Here is a 26530-nt window from a genome sequence, read left to right as displayed (position 1 = left end):
GTCCAGCTACAAAGTGGTCCTGATGCTGAGAATACAGGATGCTGAAAATACTAAGGTTGCTGAAGAGATGCAGTGAATATTTCTGGGGCTACACCGGTATCCACAAGCATCGAGGGTCGTCCACGGTGACAGGATCCGATCTGCCATGATACATCATAAGAGTCCAGTTCAGGTCAAGTCGCCTGGTTACAGCGTTTGCACCTGATGCTTACAGCTAAGCAAATATCTTCTTTCTGGGGACCAGGATCCGCTTCGACTATGGCCACAGGTTCCAGGGGCTTGAGGACACCTCAGTAAGGTCAGGACTAGGTCCCCAATCTGGCACTTTGTCATCCAGTGGAGGGCAGGTGTTCCTGGACAGCTGGGCTCTCGGGGAATGCATGCTTCTTTAGATTGTGGTGGTCCTGAAGCTTAACAGAATGCTAGCCAACTTGCCCTTGAAATCACTTCTTCCGTCCTGGCACAAGTGGAGCTATTTTCTATGAGTCGGCACAGCAGGCACAGTCCTGTTTAATGGTGCCATGGGTGCAGCAGGTGCAGTCCAGTTTTTGGTGTAGCCTTTTGTTGCTGGGTGTTGCTAGCAGTAAGGCAGTCCGTAGCCTGTTTTCCTTTCAGTTTAGTAGTGATCTGTGGACTGTGTGTCTGGGGTGCCAATTTTATGCCACCTTTTCTTTTGTGATAGGAGAGGAATCACTAGCCAACTGTGTAATAGTTTCCAGGAGGCAACACTTCCTGGGGCCTTGGCCACCACACAATCCTAAAATATCCTTCTCTACCCAAATCTAAGATGGTGCAAACCTTCTTCCCATTTGAAGAGATCTGGGCACACTCTTGGGGTGTATTCAGCATAATGAGCATCTCTTCCTAGACAACTAGTTGACCCTACGTTTGCCTTTATGCAAAGTATTTGGGTAGACTAGCAACCATTACCCAAAACTGGTGCACTTTGGCCATGTTACTTAGGTCTAATATTTTCAGTGTGATGGATTTTACTGCCACCTGTCATCAGGTATTGCTTCATGAAGATTTGAGGGTACTTACATCTTTTGTTACAGCTTTGGGTGCTTTCAGATTCATAAAGATGCCATTCGGTTTAGCCTCAGTGGCAGCTTTGTCCAAAGATGCACAAAGGAATTTTTGGGAGGGGTTGACTCTGATGTTCTTCCAAGACTTTGGGCCTCATTGCAATTTTGGCGGATGGGGTTACTCCTTCACAAACATGACGGATATCCAGTCTGCCAAATTACAATTCCATTATATCCTATCAACTTGTAATACGCAGGACAGAAAATCTGTCACATTTGTGACGGAGTATTCCATCCACCAAGTTCGTAATCAGGCCCTATGTTTTGGTCTGTGGAAAGGACAGAGTCATGACGCTACTTTGAAAGAGCTCCTAACCAGATTGAGAGACAGTGGCCCCACACTCAAGCGAGATAAGTGTAGATTAAGAGTGGGCACAATTTTGTATTAAGGGCACATCATATCTGGTGATGAAATCATTCCCAAATTAGAGATGGCTGATTCAATTTTTTGGCACCTTCACCATGCAATAAGGATCAGGTTAGATCTTTCCTGGGACTAGCAGAGTATTACTCTAAATTCATTCCAAACTTTGCAAGTGTTGTACAACCTTTATGGTTAATACTTAAAAAGAGTGCGAGTTTTGCTTGGTATCAAGACTATGGTAAAATATTTATAGATGTAAAGAAAGAAAACGCTGACAACTGTAGGACATTTAGATGTATCAAAGAAAACTCTTCTTACCACTGAAGCACGTTTGAAATGTTTTGGGACAGGTATATTCCAAATAGTAGATGATAGGAGAAAAGTGGTGACTTTTGCTTCAATATCACTCAAGAATGCTGATGAGCGATATTCTGTAATTGAAGGCGAAGTCTTAGCTTGTATGTGGGCAATACATCATTTCAAGTTTTAGGCTTCGCCTGCATGCACACACTTGTGCGCCGTGCTTGCAAAATCTTTTGTTGATAATTGTTTTTTTAAAGGGTCTTAGAACCGCCCCTCACTTACCTGAACTTACCACTGGCTAAGTCCAACGTTGCTCTAATGTAGGTGCTTCTGATTTGTAAGCATGTTGTCTGCTTTCACTTCCTGCTCTCTGCTTTGCCATCCTACCATCCATGCCGTTGGGTGGAGTCGGGACCGAGTACTCCTTCCGGTCACTTGCCACTGGTTAATGGCCTGTATCCTTCCACAAGTTACTCACTGCACACTTTAATTTTTTTTTTGCTAGCTAGCACTTCAAACAAGTGCATAGGAAGGCCGTCTTCTCTCCTCCCCGGCGTTCAAAAAGTCCAGGGGCTGCATGGCTTCTTTGTTCACACATGCCTCTTTTCTCTGCAGTATTCTTTCACTCTTTTTTTATTTTATTTTTTATTTTTAGCACACTACAAAAAGGGGAGGGCTCAGGAATTACTGGCTTCTCAGCCTTGTCACCGAGGCTTGGCTCTGACCTCTGTATTGTGTGACGGGGCAGACAGCAAACACGAAAACAAGAAAAATAAACTTCCTCTGGACCGTTACTCCCGTCCAGTGCTGTTGTGGCAGGTTTGCAAGTCCTCTAATCATAGGCAGATCTGGGTAGGACTCACGCCTCCACAATTCACTACGCAAAATATGGAGAATTGTCTGATAACGCTTCTGTCGGCGTGGATAACAGCCACACAGATCTGCAAAAACATAGGAACGTCACACTACTGGGGGACGGGCTGGGGTGACCAGCAGCACAATGCTTAGGAGTACTGAAGTCAGGACAGTGCCCTGTCTAAAAGCCAACTTTTGCGCCCTTAAAACAAGAGCAAATGCTTTGCATGCAACATTAGCCTAGAAAAGGGCAGATATGTTAATTTAAGTTGTTGCCACACTTGGGAATTCCGATGGTGTCAATGTAAATTAACAGGATATTGCTTGCAGCTGGGATTCTCTAGAAGTTTGCGTGTCAAAATCGCACAGTACTGCTTTTAGTTCTTAATGCAAACTCCCTCCCGCGACTCCTGCATTCCTTTATTGCGTGCTCACCCATTGTTTGACCCATCCACGACCCCTGCCATTGCTTTATCTTTTGTCGCTTGCCTGCCCTTCCCCCGTTGTTTTATTTTAAACTGCAGCACTCCAAATCACTCCAATGTATTTTTAATTGTAAAGACAGTCCTTGTTGTTTTCCCCCCACACCACCTACATCCGGTCACTGCTTGTCCACTCCCTGCTCCATGGTTTGACCCGTTCCTTTGCCACCCTCCGCCCCCTGTTTGTCTACTTGCTCGCACCTGAATGTTTTTTCCATGCTAATGCCATTTTTCTGCGGCTACTTTTCTTTCCTCTGTGAAGCCTTTTTTTTTAGCTGCACAGTTTGCGCTACATGAAATAGCAATAAAATAAAGTTGCAGATTTACTTTAATTGCTTTTTCAAAATTAGATGACACACAACAAGATGCAACACCGACGCATCAGGCAAAAGGCATAAGCAGCGTGTTACAAAAAACACAACAAACGTTAAAACCGGGTAATTAGCCACCTCGATCCCTTTAGCGATGTTACATATGATACATTTAAACAAGCAAAGTATAAACGAGCGAGGGGCGAATATCCCAATAATGCAAGCCACCATCAGCATTGAGAGTCAAAGGCATGAGACGAGATAGCTAGAGAAGAGGGAGAGAGAGAAACAGGAAGAGAAGAGAAAGTTCTCGCAGCTGTCATCACTGAGCTAGACAAGTCGAGCGTGCTCTCAGCACTTTTACTTTTCTGTATGTCTTTCAACAGATGCAACACGTCTAAAAAAAGACAATAGATCACATAGGCAAAACCTATTGGCTTTGCCAATGCTTGTTCTTGGGGAGGTGGGGGTCTCCCATTTCTTTTTAATAAGAACACACCATACACCCTTAGTACAAATATTTGCTTGCAGGCATGTGGAAAATATTACAACTGGTATCAGAAGATGGATAGAGGGTTTGATTAAATTTAATTTTGGGGTGGAATATTTCCAGGTGTAAAGAACATTCCTAAAGACTGTCTGTCCAGACTACCAAGTGACACATCTGCCGGGTCTGACATTGAGGCGCCCGTAATGTTGGTTAACAAGTCAGTTCTGAGTAAGACGGAGTGGGACCTAGAGATTTCTAAAGATGTGGTACGGAAGCAAGTGTCAGATTGTTTAGGGTTTTCCTAATATGAAATTAGTCTGTGAAGAAGCCAAGACCTTTTGGAATGTGAGAGATGGGTGGGGTGTTGTGAGTGGTAAACCTTATTGAGAAGAACCACTAGGTTGGCCTGTGGAGCAAAATTATCAACTGTGCACATGAGGGGCTTCTAGGAATGAGCCAGAGTGAGGGGAATGTTATTGGTGGCCTAGCCTCGATAGGCAAGTGCAGGACGTTATGAAAGACTGTTTGCAATGTGTAAGTAGTGACAACATGCCTCACCATAGTTCGTCCATTTGAATTACTGTGTCCTGGACAGAGATTTATAGCGATGTTGATGAATTATACATCCTTATGGTACACTGCCAGTTGTGTATCTTCAGTCACCACCAGAAATCTTTTAGAATTTTTTAAGGGTGCTTTTGACTCTGAGGGTACCCCTAAAACAATTGTGACTGACAATGGGGTCCAATTTGTTCTAGTACAGTTTAGGAATTTCTTGTTGATCTATCAATTGTTCACCATTGAGCACTCCCCTAAGCAAATGATCTACTGAAGAGGGTGAACCGATTGGTGAGGAGGTGTACAAACTGCTCTAGAAAATAAATTGCTAGTAAGTGGGGTGTTTCTTGAGAAGGTGTGGGCCCAGCACAGTGCTTCAACTGGAATGACAACTCTCCATTCCAATCTTTGAGGGTGAGCACAGCAAGTCCCAAACTGAACCCATTGTGACTGAGTTTCAAGAGACAGGGATATGGTAACACTCCAAGCAAAGTGAAAGAGGATCAAGGAAGATTTAGGAAATATTTTAATGGTAAGCATTGTGTGAGAGAAAGGAAGTGGAGTGTAGGTGGGTTTATTTATGTGAAAAGACCTGGCTTGGCACCGAAAGGTAAGTCGATTTACATGGGACTAATGGAAATTGCTAAGCTCAGGTGAAATATAGTTGTCCTGATTAATGGACAAACGTGGAACATGTCACGATTATCCAAATCTAAACCTAGTTATTTTGACCAAGGAAGAAGCATATTAGTGACTCTGCATTAACGACAGAAGAGTTCAAGGTTCAAGAAGAAGTCACTTTATCTCAAAGACTTTGCTCTGTCATAATTTAGGCATCATTTGAGGATGTTTATCAAAATCATAATATGCATCAATTTTTAGATTTTTCCTGGTTAGGCTGGTAAAGATGTATGTTTATTCTGTCTTGTTTCCGCTCTCTGCGTCCTTTTTTTTTGTTATCTTGTTGTTTTATTTTCCTTACTTACAGTTTCTTTCTAAGCAAGAATATATTGTTGTAACTTATGAAGGGAGAAGATGTGTGGTAATCTGATCTAGGTGTAACCAGCACTAGTGCTTTAATAGTTGGGACCTCATTGGAATGCCAGGGACTTAGCGACAGTTCTGAGACGAGTGGTTTACCCTGTAGCTGTTGCTATGGACTTAATGCGGCTGTCCTGTCCATTATTGGAGGGGATAAAGACCTAGGTCCTGAATCACAAAGGTAAACTTGGACTTTTGTTCTAAACTTAGACTTCAAGTCTAAGTTTACAACTTTGGGACTTCACAAATGATATTTATGAGTACTATCTTTATGTCCGCACTCCCAAAATCCAAAGTCATAAACTTAGACTTTTGGTCTAAGTTTAGAACAAAAGTCCAAGTTCACCTTTGTGAATCGGGCCCTTGGAAATGTTGTGTTCTTAGATCTCTTCATTGTAATACTAGCCCCTGGTGTTCCTTTTCACTACACAGTGACTGGATGATGTCACTTTTCTCTTTGCACATTCCCCCCCAATGTAGCGTGGCTGATGTAAATATTGTTATTTTATTGTAACACACAATAACAATTGTTTTTGTGTCCCACCAGGTCCTCTAATTGCCACATCTGTCTTTTCGTTAAGTCCGAAAGAAAACGAAGATTTGTGCACCATGGACCTTGAGGAAATAGAAATATGGGGCAGTATCAGCTCAAGTGAGTAGGATAGGCAGCAGAAATCTATCCTTTTATTTATGTATTTAGCAGTTATATCAGTGTGAACAGTAATGTTGTACATAAGAATGTGATCTTGTTATACGGCTTGGTGGGGGTATAGTGAATGGGATTTAACCAAGATGAAATCCTTAGATGAGGATTATATTACCTCCTTCTGCCAGTACCATTAGCAAAGACAATCACACATCTAACGACACATCAATGTCTGATGAAACATACAATTTTTACATATTTTGGAAGCGCCTTCTAATGTGAAGAGATTATGGGTCAAGTGTGCGAAAGTCCTATTTTGCATGTCCTAAATGGTGAATCCTAAGAAATTACTATTCAGGAAATGCAAAATGGAATGTATAAAATATGGATTTCCTAAAAACGATTCCTACAAACTAGCAATCAATATGAGGAAATCGCTATTTACGAAATGCTACACCATTCCTTGCTATGGGCCTAAGGCCCATAGGCACGAATGGTTTTGCATTTCCAAATTTGCGATTTCCAATAGGAAATCGCAAATTAGGAAATGCAAACCCAAGGTTGCCTAGGGGCCTGTGGCCCCCCCTTTGTACACCCCCAAAAAAAGTGGTGCACATATAAAGCACACAAATGCCCTTGGGGCACTTGCATACTACATGGCACTTTAAAAAATGCATTTTGAATGCGTTTTTTAAATTTGCACATGGTTACCATCGACTTGGAGTCAATGGTAATAGCATTTCCTAAATTACCATTTTGCATTTAGGAAATGCTTTGTACATGTGATTAGGAAATCGCAAATAAGAAATCCCTACTTGGGAATTACAAACTGCGATTTCTGCTGGGTAGAAATTGCATTTTGTGATTCTGTATTGCCTTTGTACATCTGAAAAGGCAATTCAGCATTTGTTAAAGAATCGAAATTGTGATTCGGTCTGTTAAGAAATGCTAAATCCTTTCGTACATCTGCCCCGATATTCCAGTGCTGCTTGGAACTGCTAGGTGGAGGGTTTGCTCGAGTACTAGCTTGTAGAGGATTCCAGTGTAGAGGGTCAAGATGGTGAAGTTACTGAAACTTGCAACTACCGGAGGGCAGCTCCAATGTGCCCAGGAGACTAAGAATCATGATCTTACGTTCCATGTCAAGGTATATCAGGATCCCAGATAGGTACTGCCGGCACCTCCTTTAATTGTTTTCTATAACATTGTCATGGGATTGTATTTTGTCTAATTTCGGGGGAGCGCAGGCAAGCTTGGTGGGTATACAATAAGCTTGGTGTATATGTACACAGATTATAAACATTCTATGGGCAATGTTTAAACCATTGTTTCACTGAGCTGAATGATACAGGAGGAGGCTCAACAATGGACGGTTACTATGGTCCATTCTTGCACGTGCTGGAGAGTATTGTAGCTGCACAGAACGTAACAAGTGGGCAGATCTTGCATCTGTTCAGTACTTGGAATCATGAACCAGTGGAAGTAATAGTGGGGCCCTTGAAATTTTGTGATTATGTGACTGCAGTCTTTTCCATATGATTATGAATTTACCTCTGTTGCAATACAAAACACCTTCAAGTGCATAAGTTGTAGATTTCAACGGAAATACATTTTGTTTGTAGCTCTGAGCAAATGTTACTAAAAAAGCATTACAGGTGGCGGTGATGTGCAGTTGCAAGAGTTAACTCTGGTCACCTTCCACTTGGTGAGTGCTATATTGAGGCGTTGAATTATTATGAATGAGCATTGATATGTGTTAAAATGACAAAAAAATCAAAATAATACTGCCACTGAATGGCCATGTCATGCTACATAGCATTCTTTTTCTTACCTCATATACAAATCAGGCCTGCTTCACAAGTTGGTTCTCTGTTGCTGCGTAATGTTTGTGGTCCTCGTCATTGTTATTTCATGGAAGCTCAGAAATATCAAAGGTTTCCAGCATAAGAGGTGCACATCAAGATATGGGAGAAAGTTCAGAGAGTTAGTTAAAGAGATCGGTGTGGTGTGGAGGAAAAATAAAGAACATCCATTTTAGAAGAGTTTTCTTCACAACTTGCACATCTCAAAATGTAACTATCTTTCTGGAGCCATTGTGGTTCAACTTATATGAAGTGTTTGCATCCCCTTAGAGCTAAGAAAGGAGAAATACCCACAGTCGAATAAGGAGTACCAGGATAGGAGATCAGCTGCTCTACCAACATCTTAGTTATTAGTCAAAGCTAATATAACTGTGTCACCAGTGAGCCTGTTAATGCCCTCAGCAAGACCATTACCTTGAGGGTGATATAGGCTTGTTTGCTTGTGCGTAATACCAATCTTATTGAGAAAATTCACCATCTCATGAGCCGTGAACTGCAGTCTGTTGTCTGTAACTAAATACCTTGGCAGACCTTTACGCACAAAACGTCCTACCAGAAACCGATTACTTCAGTGGTATTCCGTTGTTTAACAAACTTCACCTCAACCTGCTTGGACTTGTAATCAACTAATACCATTGCTACTCTCCGTAGTAGTCAAAATGTCCCAAGACGTCGAAATCAAGTTTTTTTCCACACTAGTTCAGGTAACTCTATCTGCACCATGGATGGTGATCTAGCTATCTGATGTTTATCAGCTTTTTGACACACTTCACAATTTGTACCCTATCTACATCTAAATCCATCCTGGGCAACCAGTACATATCTCGCAGTCTCTATTTGTTCAATGTCATACATGAATGACACTAAGATGAAGGAACATATTTTTGAGTGAAATTGGAGGAAAAAGCTTCTCACACCTGACAAAAATTCCATCTTCAACAGACAACTCAGAAGCAATTTTAGAAATAAACTGCAAATCACCCTACATTTTAGTCTCTTTAGACCACCCTTGTAAAATCCAGCATTTTTTTTTTTAAAACCACATTCTCACAAACATCCTTTTAAGGGTCGAGCCTGCGTTGCATGCGCTCGTGAATGCGTTTCGCAGCGAGACTCTTTTGTATTTAGAAAAGGGCTCAGAGCCCTGTCAACTTCACGTCAGTGTTTTTTATTGGTTCGTGGGCTTCCCTAATAAAATCTGCTTGCTTTCATTAGTCGAAGGCACGCATATGTCATGCCTTTTCCGGTGGCTAGCCCTCCTCCAGCGCAGCGACCAAGTACAGAAAACATGCGAGGCTCGCTGTTTTCCAGCGGGCTCGTGGACTTTTTTTTCTCTAATTTACGAGCGCGATCTCGCTTGGCAGAAGTCGAGCGCTTTACATACTTGATTTCACTTTTTCGGGTTATGTACATAAATGTGCTTTTGCCCGATAGGTGAAAAGTCGGGTTAGGAATATACATTGCGATCAGCTCTAACATGAGCAAACGCGAGACCCGATGCATTGTAAATGCTTGTTTCTATTCTTCCTCATATACATGTTAGTAAATTAAAGTCAACAAATGCAATAATGTAATCTGCATTATCCTCATCGACCAGTGATCATCTTGTATAGGAAATCTGGCTAAAAAAATCAGCTCTCCTTTTACTCTAACCTGGTACATGAATTACACTAAAATTGTGCTCTAACACTTTTGTAGGGAGTCTTGTCAGTCTGGCAGTGAGCTTCACAGAATGTGTACTAAGCCTGTTCAATATGTACACTCAAAGTTTGTGGTTAGTTTTAATGAAAATGTGTACGCCACAGAAAGTTCCTAAATTTCTACGTTGCCCAAGTACAGGCTAACATTTCTGTTTCAATAACTGAGTAGGATTTCTATGAATCTTTTAAAACATGTGAAGTTAAAGCAATTGTATTTTCTTTCTCGAATACTTTTTGTGTGGCAACAGCACCTAAACCTTTATCACATGCATCTACGCTGATAGTGACTGGTAAAACTGGAACATATGCTTGCAAACGAGGAGCATGTACTAAATCTGCCTTAATTTGTGAAAAGAAACTTCTTTTTGTAGTTTACCCCATTAAAACTCTACTTTTTTAGTGAACTGGAAATGGGTTCAGCAGCAGTGGCAAAGTTATGTGGAAACTGAGCATAGAACTCACATAGTCCCATAAAAGACATGACCTAGTCCTTATTACTGGGTCGAGGGACATCTTCACTGGCTTTTATTTTCCCAGGTTTGTGACTTATTCCTTCAGCACTAACAATATCCTGCAAATACTGCCCACTGACTGCCTACATAAACATTTATCAGGCATTAGTCGCAAACCACTGACTTTCGCAGTCTTGAATTGGTTCTGTCCAGTCTCTTCCCACAACCAGGACATTATCTTGGAAAGTTGAAACACCCTGAATATCACCCAGCCTTCTGTCCATGACTCTGTGAAAGACAGCAACTTCTGAACCCCCTGGCCAAAAGGCATTCTTTTATACTGAGAAAAACCTTCAGGTGTTATAGAAGTTTCAAGATAACAGGGAGAAGAAGAGAGTACCAGTTGATGGTAGACTAAATGCAGATCTGATCGGCTAAAGATAGTAGCACCTTTTAGGTTGACCAAAAGTTCCTCAGTCTTGGGTAGAGGATGAGCATCAATCCACATGTTGCTGTTAAGTGTCCTACGGTCAACACAAATCATCAACTCTGTAGGCTCCTCCAATCTCTTCCTAATGATTCTCCTCTCTTCTTGAAATGATTCAATAGTACTGGTAGTTTCAATAGCTTCAGAAAGTGTAAGTTTCTTAAAAGACAGAAGCTTGCCCTGAATGACCTTACTGTGGCATCTAACAACTAACTGATCTCTCAAATGTACAGACAGCTTCTAGGATCCTCGGAGCTGTGACAGAAATGTCAGTTGTTTCATCAGGAATTTGTACCCTGAAGAAAAATTGTAATCGTCGTACAATGATACCATTTTTCACCCCAAAACACCTTCCAATCTTTGAATAGCATCTTGAAATTTGTCCAGCTCTTCTCCCTTTACAAGATTACAAACTCGTAGATGTTCAGATATGCCTTGCCCTTTTCACCCCAAACAGTTAAAAAATGAATGTTTTTCTCTCACCTCTGTAACGTGGTGCAGCAGGAGCACCCAAGAAGACATTGAAGGTCTAAACCAGTCTTTCCATTTGACAGGAGGTTCACCTGGAACATCCAGAGATTGCAAAGGAGGATGTACAGACTGATGAGTCCCAATGACGGGAACCCTGACATGAAGTGTAATTGACTATGCTAAAGTGTATCAGTTTAAGATACAAACCTGCAGTGAAACAATAGTTGCCACCTTGAACAATACTGCATTGATATAATAGCAATTATCTAAATGATTCCTGAAACATATAAATTGAAATAATATCTTAGCAGTGAATATGTCAACAGTACGTAGTAATTGTCTATAATAATAAGGTGTGCACGTCACAGATGCGGAAATGTGTAGGAAGAGGAAGTACCTGCAAAGATGTCACCAAGACATACAGGACTGTCGGCGTCATTATGTAGTAACCAGTCTATTGATTTGCCTTAGATGTAGTCTTCACAACGTTTTAACAACATTTCTGCGCTCAAGACAAATTTTACAGGCAGCTGCTCTTGTATTTCAGGGAGAGAAGGCGGGGCTGAGTCAAAATGCTGGAAAGCCAAGGAAAGCAAGTTTGTTGCCTGTGGTCTGCCGCGTGATGCTACTGTGGAAGCAGGATGCAGGAACCAAGACAAAAGTGACGGTAAGTTTATTGCAGCCCACACGGAGAAAGGCGAAATAAGAGCAGGACACTTCTCCTTGCCACTACGAGTCTTAAGCGGTCTCCTTCACATGCGTCAGTTGACACTTGCTCAAGACAGCATGAAGATTCTTGTGGGCTTCGTGTGACTAGAGAGAGTTGTTCTCGCGGACCCCCAAAATATAGGAAAGTGGTAAATCGGAATGTAGAGAATTCTTTGCCAATAGAGAATCTTTCAGGAAATTACCTCTACTTACATAAGGGTTGTTGTGTGAATTAATTTTGCTGGAGGATTCTCTGCTGGAGAACAATCCTCTGGAGGACTTGCCTCTTTTAAAACACAGAAACAATGTGGTCCAGGAAATTACGTCCTCGGATTCCCCATTGATGGAGAATCTTCCACGAGTATTTAGTCCTTCCTCCAAAAATCAGAGGATTTTTTATTTATCTCTGAACTCTAAATTATGCCCTTAAAAACATGTCAACGTTATAGAATGTATTAACCAAACACTAATTAAAAGACAAACTGGACAAACAGGCCCAACAGACCATATAACAAAAGAAGCATTCAATGAGAATTAGGTAGAAGTTTCATAAAGCAAGCATGGGATACTAGGTTGGCTTGTGAAAACTATTTAACAATGTTTCACATTCTTCATGAAGAAGCCATCTCTAAGGTTGATGTTATCCTCTCGGGATCGTCGCCAGCATCACTGAGGTCTTTTGAGCTTAGCCATTGGGGTGTATTAAGATACAACTCAGTGGCACATGTATATTTAAAAACTTTGGTGAAGAAGGTTCGATGCTGCAGAGTGTTTCCCCCGCACTAGGAGGGCAGTTTTGGGTTTAAGGTGAGTGGTGCTAAGCGGGAAGTTAGATACGCTCTGATGCAAGAATGTAGCCTTGAGAGAACATCCACTTTACCTAATCTAAAAGTTGGCCTTTTAAATATTATAGGCAGTGCCTGTTGCTAACTGGCATGGGATTTCAGCGATCAACACAGACCTGTAGACTCACACATCTCGCTAAAGGCCTGGAGAAGTAGACATTCAGCCTAGCAAATATGGTTTAATGTGACCCTAGCACTGATGCATGCCTCAAGCTCCCCGAGGATTTAATCAGGGAGACTTTGGTGGCCAAAGAATTTTAGGACATGGAAGTAGGCCTCATAATGTTCCATAGAAAGGTTCCACCAGCTAGTGCTGGAAGTTTGCCTCTCACTTTGACCTAAAATAAATCAATGTTGGGAGACTGTGGGATGTTAGAAAAGAAAGGAGATCCAGGAAGGGAAACTTGAAGTCTGCCTGGAACAGCCTCTCGGTTCTGAGAGTCCATATCAGTGCTCCGGATGGCCTGTTAAATAGCCCTCAACCTGGAGATTAATTTAAGATTTTTTTTTTTTACATTGCAAGCCACCTGCTACCTTTATTTTGTTAACAGAATACAACATCAGTCAAACTAGCATCAGTCAAGTTCCTATTGGAGCAGGGTTAGGACTGATTTGCACATGACTGGTTGTAATCTGAAGTGGCATGGTGGGCGAAAGAATGATGGGTTGGAATGCTACTCCAATCGATTGCAAGCATCCTTCTATTAGCTTTTGTGTGTTTGTTTGATATTATTAGCCAGTATCTTGCCCAGGAGTTCGCCCTCTCCTACAGAGCTTGCCTTTACATCCTTGTCCAAAGACTGAACTCCTCTTTCTGCCACCATTGTATTCTGATAGTTTATATCTAATCAATACACTAGTGTTCTTTTCTCCATCTGAAGGTAGGACTGTTTCCGGCTGTTTTATCTCATGCTTCAACCAGGCCTATTGGCTAGAAATTCCTTTTAATACGCCATGCTGCTTGGAAATACATTGTCCCCAAATCACCACTTTGAACACTTCCCATATTGTTCCCATGTCATCTGCTGAAACTTTATTATTTGTAAAGTAGTTCACAATTTCTTTTCTAATCTCATCTCTAAACAATTCATCTAACAGCACCCTCAGAGACTGTCCCCCAGGGCTTTATTGCTCTGTGGTCCTGTCATTATGAACATGAGAAGAATTGGGGAGTGCTCTGGCACTGTTTTACAAGGTGCTCAACCTATCTTTTCTAGGTGCTCACATCACCACTAAAACCCCATTAGTTAAGTCTAGACGACATGCTGTATTATTTCTTGGTACAGGGTGTCTCTTCCTCCAATCAGGCAAGTTGTGTTCTGAAAGGATTTCCCGCATGGACTTGGCCACTGATGTAATACAATTCCTGGCCCGTAGAGTGTTTTTTTGGGGGAAAATGAAAGTGTCAGGCTGCAGATGTGTAGGAAAGTACCATCTTGCCTGGCATGTTACCCCCGTTTTCACTGTATGTATGTATGTATGTATGTTTTAGCCCCTGTGTCACTGTGCTCATAGGTGCAGGACCCCAGTGCTCATAGTATGTGCCCTGTATGTGTTCCCTGTGTGGTGCCTAACTGTATCACTGAGGCTCTGCTAACCAGAACCTCAGTGTTTATGCTCTCTCTGCTTTCTAAATTTGTCACTGTAGGCTAGTGACTAAATTTACCAATTCTCATTGGCACACTGGAACACCCATATAATTCCCTTGTATATGGTACTTAGGTACCCAGGATATTGGGGTTCCAGGAGATCCCTATGGGCTGCAGCATTTCTTTTGCCACCCATAGGGAGCTCAGACAATTCTTACACAGGCCTGCCACTGCAGCCTGAGTGAAATAACGTCCACGTTATTTCACAGCCATTTTTCACTGCACATAAGTAACTTATAAGTCACCTATATGTCTAACCTTCACCTGGTGAAGGTTGGGTGCCAAGTTACTTAGTGTGTGGGCACCCTGGCACTAGCCAAGGTTCCCCCACATCGTTCAGGGCAAATTCCCCAAACTTTGTGAGTGCGGGGACACCATTACACGCGCGCACTATACATAGGTCACTACCTATGTATAGCATCACAATGGTAACTCCGAACATGGCCATGTAACATGTCTAAGATCATGGAATTGTCACCCCAATACCATTCTGGTATTGGGGGGAACAATTCCATGATCCCCGGGTCTCTAGCACAGAATCCGGGTACTGCCAAACTGCCTTTCCGGGATTTCCACTGCAGCTGCTGCTGCTGCAAACCTCTCAGACAGGATTCTGCCTTCCTGGGGTCCAGGCAGCCCTGGCCCAGGAAGGCAGAACAAAGGATTTCCTCTGAGAAAGGGTGTTACACCCTCTCCCTTTGGAAATAGGTGTGAAGGGCTGGGGAGGAGTAGCCTCCCCCAGCCTCTGGAAATGCTTTGATGGGCACAGATGGTGCCCATCAAAGCATAAGCCAGTCTACACCGGTTCAGGGATCCTCCATCCCTGCTCTGGCGCGAAACTGGACAAAGGAAAGGGGACTGACCACTCCCCTGACCAGTACCTCCCAGGGGAGGTGCCCAGAGCTCCTCCAGTGTGTCCCAGACCTCTGCCATCTTGGAAACAGAGGTTTTGGGGGCACACCGGACTGCTCTGAGTGGCCAGTGCCAGCAGGTGACGTCAGAGACCCCCTCTGGTAGGCTCTTACCTTTCTTGGTAGCCAATCCTCCTTTCTTGGTAGCCAAACCTCCTTTTCTGGCTATTTAGGGTCTCTCCTCTGGGGAATTCTTCAGATAACGAATGCAAGAGCTCACCAGAGTTCCTCTGCACTTCCCTCTTCAACTTCTGCCAAGGATCGACCGCTGACTGCTCCATGATACCTGCAAAACTGCAACAAAGTAGCAAGACGACTTCCAGCAACATTGTAGCGCCTCATCCTGTCGGCTTTCTCGACTGTTTCCTGGTGGTGCATGCTCTGGGGGTCATCTGCCTTCACCCTGCACTAGAAGGCAAGAAGAAATCTCCAGTGGGTCGACGGAATCTTCCCCCTGCTAACACAGGCACCAAAAGACTGCATCACCGGTCCTCGGGGTCCCCTCTCATCCTGACTAGCGTGGTCCCTGGAACACAGGAACTCTATCCAAGTGACTCCCACAGTCCAGTGATCCTTCAGTCCAAGTTTGGTGGAGGTAAGTCCTTGCCTCCCCACGCTAGACTGCAAACCTGTGTACTGCGTGATTTGCAGCTGCTCCGGCTCCTGTGCACTCTTCCAGGATTTCCTTCGTGCACAGCCTAGCCTGGGTCCCCAGCACTCCGTCCTGCAGTGCTCAACTCTCTGAGTTGGACTCCGACATCGTGGGACCCTCCTTTGTGACTCTGAGCCAGCTCCGGTTCACAAATCTTCCAAGTGCCTATTCGGGTACTTCTGCGGGTGCTGCCTGTTTCTGTGGGGGCTCTCTGAGTTGCTGAGCGCCCCCTCTGTCTCCTCCTCCAAGGGGCGACATCCTGGTCCTTCCTGGTCCCCGGCAGCACCCAAAAACCTCTACCGCGACCCTTGCAGCTAGCAAGGCTTGTTTGCGGTATTTCTGCATGGGAACACTTCTGCAACCTTCATCGCAACGTCAGACATCTTCCATCCAAAGGAGAAGTTCCTAGTCCTCTTCGTTATTGCAGGTCCTCAGGTCCAGGAATCCGTCTTCAGTGCTTTTCTGGTGTTTCTGGTTCTTGCAGAATCCCCCTATCACGACTATTGTGTCCTTTTGGGGTAGTAGGTGTACTTTACTCCTACTTTTCAGGGTCTTGGGTCGGGGTATCTTGGACACCCTGACTGTTTTCTTACAGTCCCAACGACCCTCTACAATCTCCCATAGGTCTGGGGTCCATTTGTGATTAGCATTCCACTTTTGGAGTATATGGTTTGTGTTGCTCCTAGACATAAGTTTGCCTATTGCAACCTATTGTAATTCTACATTGTTTGCACAACTTTTCTGACTCTTACTTACCTGTTATGGGTTTGTGTACATATAACTTGTGTATATTACTAACCTTCTTACTGAGGATACTCACTGAGATACTTGTGGCATATTGTCATAAAAATAAAGTACCTTTATTTTTAGTAACTCTGAGTATTGTGTTTTCTTATGATATAGTGCTATATGATATAAGTGGTATAGTAGGAGCTTTGCATGTCTCCTAGTTCAGCCTAAGCTGCTTTGCCATAGCTACCTCTATCAGTCTGAGCTGCTAGAAACACCTCTATTCTACTAATAAGGGATAACTGGAGCTGGCACAGGGTGTAAGTACCACAGGGTACCCACTATAAGCCAGGCCAGCCTCCTACAAGATGTCATTACAGAAATTCAGGGATTTCCCCAATTGGATCATAAATATTAAAATTAAATTGCTTACAGCCCGGCGAGCCCTGCTCTATGATATTTCTACTTCGGTGTTTGGGACTGAGTGGAACGGATGGAGTGGCACCCCTTTTTGATAAGGAAGCTACCCTCTTGAAGATGAAGATGTCACATAATGTCCAGCCTGTTTCTTTAATAATTTCCTTTCTTCTGTCCTTAGTTAGATGTGTCTCTTGTCTCTTAGTCATATGTGGCCCCATGCCTGTTTAAGAATGCTAACACCTGTCTCGCTTAGGGGAGCATATTTAAATCCCAGATAGTTCAAGTAATGAAGGAGAGTGGCCTTCTTTTAGTAATATTTACTTATGTATTTGGATGCCCATATATTACAGAATGATCTAGAGGTCTGAACGGTGCAAATATTGAATGTCCTCAAGTCCTCAGTGATGGTGACTGGCTGGCTTATCTGGCTTGTTATGCCTTTTCCACTAAGAACATTCGCAAATAGCCTCCTGCCACCCACGCTAGCCCCCCGCTTGCCAGCGAATTCATGCGCTCTCTCCCTCATGCCTCAGTATTACTCCCTCCAACAATAACAGAATGTAAGACACTACTGAGTAGGCATTGGATATCATCTGTGCTCGGTTGTACTCCAGCAACTGGAGCTGGGGAGGCCAGAGGCATCAACTGTCAAGCTACACACCCGTCAGGACGCAAATGTTTGATATATAGATGACATTGCCCACCAACAAAGGAATAAAGTTTAACAATGTATTACAAAACCAAACCTCGCACATGATGTGCCTGACCAGTGACCCCTCTTTGAGGTGGTGTTGCACCCCAACTGCATCCTGTTTACCCTTCCTTATCAATACAGTGATCACAAACGTTACTGCATTCAGTAATGCGAGACTGCTGTGAACATTTAATGGTACAACGTTTCAGCCCCCCATTCTTCTTATTCCCAGTTACTGGCTGGAGTCCTCACATGTTTGGCTTCCATCTCTCAACTATCTCAGTTTTTCCGGCACTCTGAGGCCTGCTGTGGGCCTCGTAAGTAATAACTGATTGCCACAGTGCATTATTCTCCGCCTCGCCGGGTAGGGCATTGCATGTGGTGAGGGTACCCTCTCCGCCAAGCTCACGGGACTGACAGAATGTCGACACAGCATACCCCACCTCCGTCGCTGGCATAGTCCTCCAGTACCCCCAAGGAGTATGAACTGTCAGAGGACTGACCGCCTGCACAACTTAGAGTGGGTATTCGGATAAAACGCGGTGGTAAGGGACTGTAAAAATAATTTTAAAGAAATTATCTCCCACTCCACGGGAGAGAAATCACATGGTGCGAGGGCCATTACATTGCTTTGGGAGTGTTTTTTCAAAAAAAGTAAAACTTTGTAAAGGGTTGAAGGCTAGCCATTGTGTTTGAGGGTGCCGCCTGTCAATTTGTTACAACTTTGTCGGTGAAGGGCGCTACCGACAAAGTAAAGAGATGTCGGTGGGGCTGGTGGACATCTCTAAAGTTGGGGGACGGGATGTCACTCAGGGCAATGGACTATTTTACTTCATCGCCCTGGCCCTAGGACGGTACACACAGACAAGTCTGTTTAGATATACTAATGCATTAACTCTCTCCCTCGCTCTCTCTCCCGCATGCTTCGATAGAGACTGCTTCTGACTAGTGTGGACATGATGTTGAAATTATATCATCACCAATTAAGCTCACCTCAGAAATTTTATGTTGTATTTAAGTCCAAAGTGATGTAATTTAAAGCTAAAAATACAACGTAGTAAAATACCTTCTCAATGATTCCATATTGGGACTTCTCATTTATGTTGTGTTTATTTAACAGGAGTCGTGGCCCCTGAAACTGATGTATTATTCACAGGAAGCCAATACCTGACAAATAATGCGGAGACAGATGAGCGGGAAGGATCCAATGGTCTCAGCACAGGTCAGAGAAAATGATGGTTAACTTGTGTCATTCTGATAATATTAAATTGGGAATCATCTGTAGTAAGGATTTGAGTCTGAGGGAGTAAAACTCTCCACACTCTAAAAAAAAAGGAACAGCAGATCTTTGTTGTTGCCTGGACAAGACTGAGTTATGCAGCAGGACTGGAAGCATCATAACCGCTAGTAGGCTCAGTCATTTAACATCCCGCAGGAAGGCACAACCCGCTGCATGGCTCAGTCATTTAACATCCCACAGGAAGGCACAACCCGCAGCTTGGCTCAGTCATTTAACATCCCACAGGAAGGCACAACCCGCGGCTTCGCTCAGTCATTTAATATCCTGCAGGAAGGCACAACCAGTGGCTTGGCTCAGTCATTTAACATCCCACAGGAAGGCACAACCCGCGGCTTCGCTCAGTCATTTAATATCCCGCAGGAAGGCACAACCCGTGGCTTGGCTCAGTCATTTAATATCCCGCAGGAAGGCACAACCCGCGGCTTGGCTCAGTCATTTACCATCCCGCAGGAAGGCACTACCCACGGCTTGGCTCAGTCATTTAACATCCCGCCGGAAGGCACAACCCACGGTTTGGCTCAGTCATTTAACATCCCGCAGGAAGGCACAACCCACGGCTTTGCTTGATCATTTAACATCCCGCAGGAAGGCACAACCCACGGCTTTGCTTGGTCATTTAACATCCTGCAGGAAGGCACAACCCGCGGCTTCGCTCAGCCTTTTGACATCCTGCAGAGAGGCACTTAGCTGCTATTAGGCTCAGACATTTGACATTCTGCAAGAACGCACTTACCCGCTTCTAGGCACAGCTCTTCAGCATTCTGCAGGAAGGAACTGTGATGTTCTGCAGGAAAGGGATTCTTGGTGAGTTCGATTCACTTTCTGTGATACAACTACTGCTCAGCTTGATTCCTCCACAGCCTGAAATAGGTTTAGTTGGGTATTTGGATACTTCACTGCAAATGCATGTGCTTCTCCGAAAGGAGGACCGCTCCAGAAACAACCCCCTCCCTGGTTGTTCAGTCTTCTCATAAGTCCTCTAGTGAGTCTGGATGACAATTTGTCCCAACTAAGGGCCTGATTGGCAGATGGGGTTACTCCGTCCAAGTGTGGCAGATATCCCATCCCCTATTACAAACCCATTATAGCCTATGGAGATCGTAATACAGCAGACGGGATATCTGTCAGGTTTGTAACGAAGTATTCCAGCAGCCGAGCTCTAAATCGGGCCCAAAGATCTTATGTTCCTGGTAGGATCCATCTGTCTGGGGCTACACTCATCACACCCTAACCAAACACAGAATTGTGTATATGTGTGAATGAGAGGAAAAGCCCCTGCAGCACCAGGGACCTAATGGTCCTGAAGGAGGGCCTGGTTATGGTGCCAGACAGGACCAAGTTATTCTTACAATTGTTAAATGCCTGCCCTGCTCACCTGTTTCATGTTTGACACCCACAAAATAACTTCCTGCCAGCCCACATTTATGATAACGCTCTATACTGTCTGCTCCAAGACACTTATGAGTTAGTTATCCCTTGCACCAAAAACACTCGTGAGTTAGTAATCCCTTGCACCAAAAACACTCATGAGTTAGTTATATCTTGCACCAAAAACACTCATGAGTTAGTTATCCCTTGCACCAAAAACACTCACAAGTTAGTTATCCCTTGCACCAAAAACACTCACGAGTTAGTTATCCCTTGCACCAAAAACACTCACGAGTTAGTTATCCCTTGCTCCAAAAACACTCATGAGTTAGTTATCCCTTGTTCCAAAAACACTCATGAGTTAGTTATCCCTTGCACCAAAAACACTTGTGTTAGTTATCCCTTGCTCCAAAACACTTATGAGTTAGTTATCCCTTGCACCAAAAACACTCGAGTTACTTATCCCTTGCTCCAAAACACTCATGAGTTAGTTATCCCTGGCTCCAAAAACACTCATGAGTTAGTAATCCCTTGCACCAAAAAACCTATGAGTTAGTTATCCCTTGCTCCAAAAACACTCATGAGTTAGTTATCCCTTGCACCAAAAACACTCATGATTTACTTATCCCTGGCTCCAAAAACACTCCTGAGTTAGTTATCCCTGGCTCCAAAAACACTCATCAGTTAGTTATCCCTTGCACCAAAAAACTTAGGAGTTAGTTATCCCTTGCTCCAAAAACACTCATGAGTTAGTTATCCCTTGCCCCAGAAACGCTCATGAGTTAGTTATCCCTTGCACCAAAAACACTCATGAGTTAGTTATCCCTTGTTCCAAAAACACTCATGAGTTAGTTATCCCTTGCACCAAAAACACTTGTGTTAGTTATCCCTTGCTCCAAAACACTTATGAGTTAGTTATCCCTTGCACCAAAAACACTCGAGTTACTTATCCCTTGCTCCAAAACACTCATGAGTTAGTTATCCCTGGCTCCAAAAACACTCATGAGTTAGTAATCCCTTGCACCAAAAAACCTATGAGTTAGTTATCCCTTGCTCCAAAAACACTCATGAGTTAGTTATCCCTTGCACCAAAAACACTCATGAGTTACTTATCCCTGGCTCCAAAAATACTAATGAGTTACTTATCCCTGGCTCCAAAAACACTCATGAGTTAGTTATCCCTTGCTCCAAAAACACTCATGATTTACTTATCCCTGGTTCCAAAAACACTCCTGAGTTAGTTATCCCTGGCTCCAAAAACACTCATCAGTTAGTTATCCCTTGCACCAAAAAACTTAGGAGTTAGTTATCCCTTGCTCCAAAAACACTCATGTGTTAGTTATCCCTTGCTCCAGAAACACTCATGAGTTAGTTATCCCTTGCACCAAAAACACTCATGAGTTAGTTATCCCTCGCTCCAAAAACACTCATTACTTAGTTATCCCTCGCTCCAAAAACACTCATGAGTTAGTTATCCCTTGCTCCAAAAACACTCATGAGTTAGTTATCCCTTTTTCCAAAAACACTCATGAGTTACTTATCCCTGGCTCCAAAAACACTCATGAGTTACTTATCCCTGGCTCCAAAAACCGGCATGAGTTAGTTATCCGATATCCCTTGCTCCCGAAACACTCATGAGTTAGTTATCCCTTTCTCTTCAGAGCTGCTACCTGCATTCACAGTGAGCAGTAAGTATGCTCTCCTTTGTAGGGTGTTTTCACATCATCCCTTGCTGTTAATTTCTCACTGCTCAAAGCTGCATGGTTATCTGACAGGATTGTGCATGACATGCACCTTTCTTGACTCCTTACCCTGGGAGGACATTTAGGCCCTCATTATGACATTGGCGGTGAGTGATAAAGTGGTGGTAATACTGCCAACAGGCTGGCGGTAATTACCGCCAAACTATGATTTTGGCGGTGATAACTCGCATAGACAGCCAATGTGCCACACCAGCCTTCAAGGCGTTAACACCACTGATCACGGCAGTAGCCGTCAACAGCCAGGCGGAAGACAAAGTACCGCCCACCATATTATGACCCTGCAATCTGCCAGGATTTCCGGGGCGGTACCAATGGCATCAAAAGCCTGGCGGAAACAGAACACAGAAGATCAAAGACACCATCGGAGACACAGGGAAGAACAGTGCCGCCATGGAACCGGAACTGCAAGTCTTCCCCATGCTCATCTACGCCATGCTCCACCTGGAACACCAACACCGACAAAGACAACAATGGTGAATACAGCCGCCTACCACACAAGGGAGGGAGGGAGGAAAAGGAGAGTGACACACACACACGCACGACACACACCAGACACACACGCACCATCCACACAACCAGCTGCAGACAAAAAACAATGGCACACGACGCATGGCAGATTAATGCAAGGACAACAAGAATGCAGTAATGAGAATCCATTGATTGTAAACAGCTACCAAATTAACCAATTGTACGAAAAACAGATATGTACAAATGTACACAAAGGGCCAATGCCCAGTCCAAAGTACTAAGGTCCCACATGGCCACAGTGCACAGTCCAAGGCTCAACTCGAATCCTAACTTCATCCGGATAGAACTCTGCAGGGGCACCAGTTTACAAGTGGGCAGGCACCTCAGGGGGATGGGGCGTGAGGGGCATTTCAGCTGAATATGGCCACAGCCTCTGGGGTGGGTGACTTTCCCACTGGTTCTGGAGGGGGCTCAATGCCCATTTATCTTCGCTGGGGAGTACAAGGCTACAGTTTTTGAGGTGGGTGACTTTCCGACTCCTTCTGGAGGGGGCTCCATGCCCATTTCTCTTTGCTGGGTAGTACAAGGCCACAGTCTCTGGGGTTGGTGACTTTCCCACTGGTTCTGGAGGGGGCTTCATGCCCATTTCTCTTTGCTGAAGAGTACAAGGCCACAGTCTCTGGGGTGGGTGACTTCCTACTGGTTCTGGAGTGGGCTTCATGCCCATTTCCCTTTGCTGCGGAGTGCAAGGCCACAGTCTCTCAGGTGGGTGACTTGCCCATTGCTTCTGGAGGGGGCCCCTTGTACAGCAGTCCCTGGAGGGTGGCCTACATGGCTTCCACTGGTGGTGATGGCTGCACTGTTTCATCTGGAGATGAGGGCTGCACTGTGTCAGCAGGTGAAGATGCCTCCTGGGCAGCCTCTCTGGAGGTGAGGGCTGCAACGTCTCAGCAAGTGACGGTGCAGCCTCTGCAGGAGGAGTGGGCTGCACTGCCTCAGCTGGAGGTGAGGGCTCCGTGACCACTGGTGGTGGTGGTGTTGTCATCCTGCCAGCCTCTACTGGAGGTGAAGGTTGCACTGTCCCAGCAGGTGAAGGTGCCTCCTGGGCAGCCTCTGCGGGAGGAGTAGGCTGCACTTCCTCAGCTGGAGGTGAGGACCCTGGACCACTGGTGGTGGTGGTGTCACCCTGACAGCCTCCGCTGGAGTTGAGGGCTTCTTCCCCTTCATGGCAGGAGGCGTTGGATCCTTACCCTTCCTGGCAGGGGTTGAGGGCTTCTTCCCCTTCATGGCAGGATGTGCGGGCTCCTTAGCCTTCCTGTCAGGAGTCAAGGGTTTCTTCTCCTTCATGGCAGAAGGAGCGGGCCCTTTTCCCTTCATGGCAGGAGGTGTGGGATCCTTAACCATCCTGCTGGTGGAGTGGGATCCTTCACTGATTTGCCACCACGACTAGGTGGTGCCACCATTGTCCATGTTGACTGTTTGGCTGAGGTGCTGGCCTGGGTTGTTGGGACCCTGCTCTTACAGGCAGGAAGGGGGGGAGTGGGAGGTAGAAGGTCAAGGTGGGTAAGAAAAAGCTTCTTAGGGACGGTGGGGTGGGATGAGGGAGGAGGGATGGGAGCGGAGGTTGAGGGAGTGGTTGTTGGAGGTGTATGTTTGCTGGATTTGGGTGCAGGTGTATGGGCTGTATGCTGATGCAAGGTGGATGGCTGTTGGGTGAGTGAGTGCTTGCGTTTGTGTCCTTTAGGAGGGGGGACAGACAGGGTAGGAGAGGACACAGGGGACGCGTGCATGGATGTTGTGGAGGTGTCTATTAGTGAGGTGTGTGTGCTGCTTGTTGTGATGATGGTGGTAGTGGATGTTGATGCAGTGCATGCATGTGTGAGTGTGGATGTGACTGTGAGAGAGGTGAAGGAGGAGGAGGAGGGGTAGACAGAGGAGGCAGTGGATGTGGCTGTGTCTGCAACTGTCTGGTGTTTGCATGAGTGCTTGTGGGATGAAGTGTGGTGCCTGTGTTTGACTGTGCCACTCTTGTGTGTTGTCTTGTGTGCATGCTCTTTTGTATGTGTACATGGGTTGGGTTGGGGTTGAGGAGACTGGGACTGGGAAGTAGTAGCTGGAGGGGGGACGTTAGGAACAGGGACAATGGCTGCCATCAGAGAGGAGGCCAGAGCCTGAATGGATCTCTATTGGGCCCTCAATCCACCGTGGATGCCCTCTAGGAATGCATTGCTGCATCTGGGATGCCAGCCCCTGGATGGCATTCACAATGGTTGACTGCCCTACATAGATGGATCTCAGGAGGTCAATAGCCTCCTCAGTGAGGGCAACCGGGCTCACTGGGGCAGGGCCTGAGGTGCCTGGGGCAAAGGAGATACCCACCCTCCTGGGTGTGCGGGCACAGGCAGCTCGCTGAGGGCCTACTGGGAGGACGGTGCTGGTACGGGGGTGGCGGCTGTACCTGCAGCTGGGGTGGTGACAGAGGTGTCTGCCACCACCAGGGAGCTTCCGTCACCATTGGCACACACATTGGCCGGCGCACACCATGTACACCACCACATTACATCCCCCCGATGACACGATTCTTGCAAACACATCTCCATGCATCCTTCCCACGTGCATCGTGCCCAATGTGTACTCACCTGTTGGTCTGGAGGCCCATACAGCAGTCCATACTGGGGTAGGACCCCATCCATCAATCGCTCCAGCTCTTCTGAAGTGAAGGCAGGGGCCCTTTCCCCAGTCACACGGGCCATGGTAGGTTCCAGACACAGGTCACAGCAGCACATGCAGTGTAGGTGTTCTCCTGTTGAAGGTCAGGAAACAAGTGAGGAATCAGATAGAAAATGGCAGTCACGTCCACAATGGTGTACACCGTCACCGCCGGCACTGATTCCCATTGCCCACTGTACTCCATAGAGCCCCATATTATCCAATGAGGAATAGCCTTCCGCCACGAAGCCCAATGTCGGCGGAATTACCTCACTTCCACCTATCCCTACATACAGGACAGGTGGTCACCATTTCATGGTGGCGGACAATGGTCATATCAACCTTAACTGCGTCACAGCCTAGTTTAGCACATACCTCGCCATTCCCACTGTCCCATCACATAAATGCACTATGTACACTGAGGTTGTGGTTCCATTGTTCAAATTGTGACAGCCTACTCGCTCTTGTGTCCCTTAGATACCTACTGCTGCAGATGAATCAGAGGAGGAGACAAACCCCCGTTTACAGACCCCTTGTGGACTTGGCTACACTGGAGGACAGGCACATTATACTCACCTATAGACTGGACAGGGCACAATCACAGAGCTGTGTGCCCAATTGGAGCCTGACCTGATATCTGCTATCCGTCATCCGACTGAGATCCCCCCTCTTGTGCAAGTGCTATCAGTGCTTCATTTCCTGGCAACTGGTTCTTTCCAAGTGACAGTGGGCTTGGCAGCAGGAATGTCACAGCCAATGTTCTCAATCGTGCTGGCAAGAGTTTTGTCTGCCCTAGTGAAACACATGTGCAGCTACATAGCTTTCCCCCAGGTGGAAGATCTGGCCACTGTGAAGGCCAGATGCTATGTGTGAGAAACTGGGGCTGATTGCAGAGGCCCCCTAACTTTTTGCCCCCATTTTCCACTTTATGCTGGTGTTTTCCTGACTCTGATGGTGCCCTGGGTACTGCTAACCAGTCCCAGGGCCTGTGCTCTGTGTAAAATGGATATGCAAATTAGGCTAATTATAATTGGCTAAGTTAACCTACCTATAAGTCCCTAGTATATGGTAGGGCATGTAGGTTTAGGGACCACAGCATAGGTGGTGCACACCTAGGTGCATTGCTGAGGTGCCCAGTGTCATTTTAAAAGCAAGCCTGCCTTGCTGGCTGCTTTTAAATTAAAGTTATATGCAAATTCGACTTTGG

At 45.1% G+C, this 26530-nt stretch overlaps 1 protein-coding gene across 2 annotated transcripts in view; it reads left to right on the top strand.

Moving 5' to 3' along the window:
• LOC138303516 (zinc finger protein 780A-like) overlaps nt 1-26530 on the top strand; it is a 107626-nt gene that overhangs the window by 8018 nt on the left and 73078 nt on the right. For both annotated transcript variants that reach the window (XM_069242702.1, XM_069242701.1), the window contains exons 3-5: nt 6037-6141; nt 11655-11774; nt 18836-18937. In XM_069242702.1, the coding sequence (XP_069098803.1) occupies nt 6037-6141; nt 11655-11774; nt 18836-18937 (327 nt within the window). The remainder of the gene's footprint in view (nt 1-6036; nt 6142-11654; nt 11775-18835; nt 18938-26530) is intronic.

Source organism: Pleurodeles waltl, chromosome 7 (genome assembly GCF_031143425.1).
Source record: "Pleurodeles waltl isolate 20211129_DDA chromosome 7, aPleWal1.hap1.20221129, whole genome shotgun sequence".
Taxonomy (NCBI): Eukaryota; Metazoa; Chordata; class Amphibia; order Caudata; family Salamandridae; genus Pleurodeles; species Pleurodeles waltl.
The sequence above is the reverse complement of the archived record's forward strand: the minus strand, read 5'-3'. Positions and strand labels throughout refer to the sequence as shown.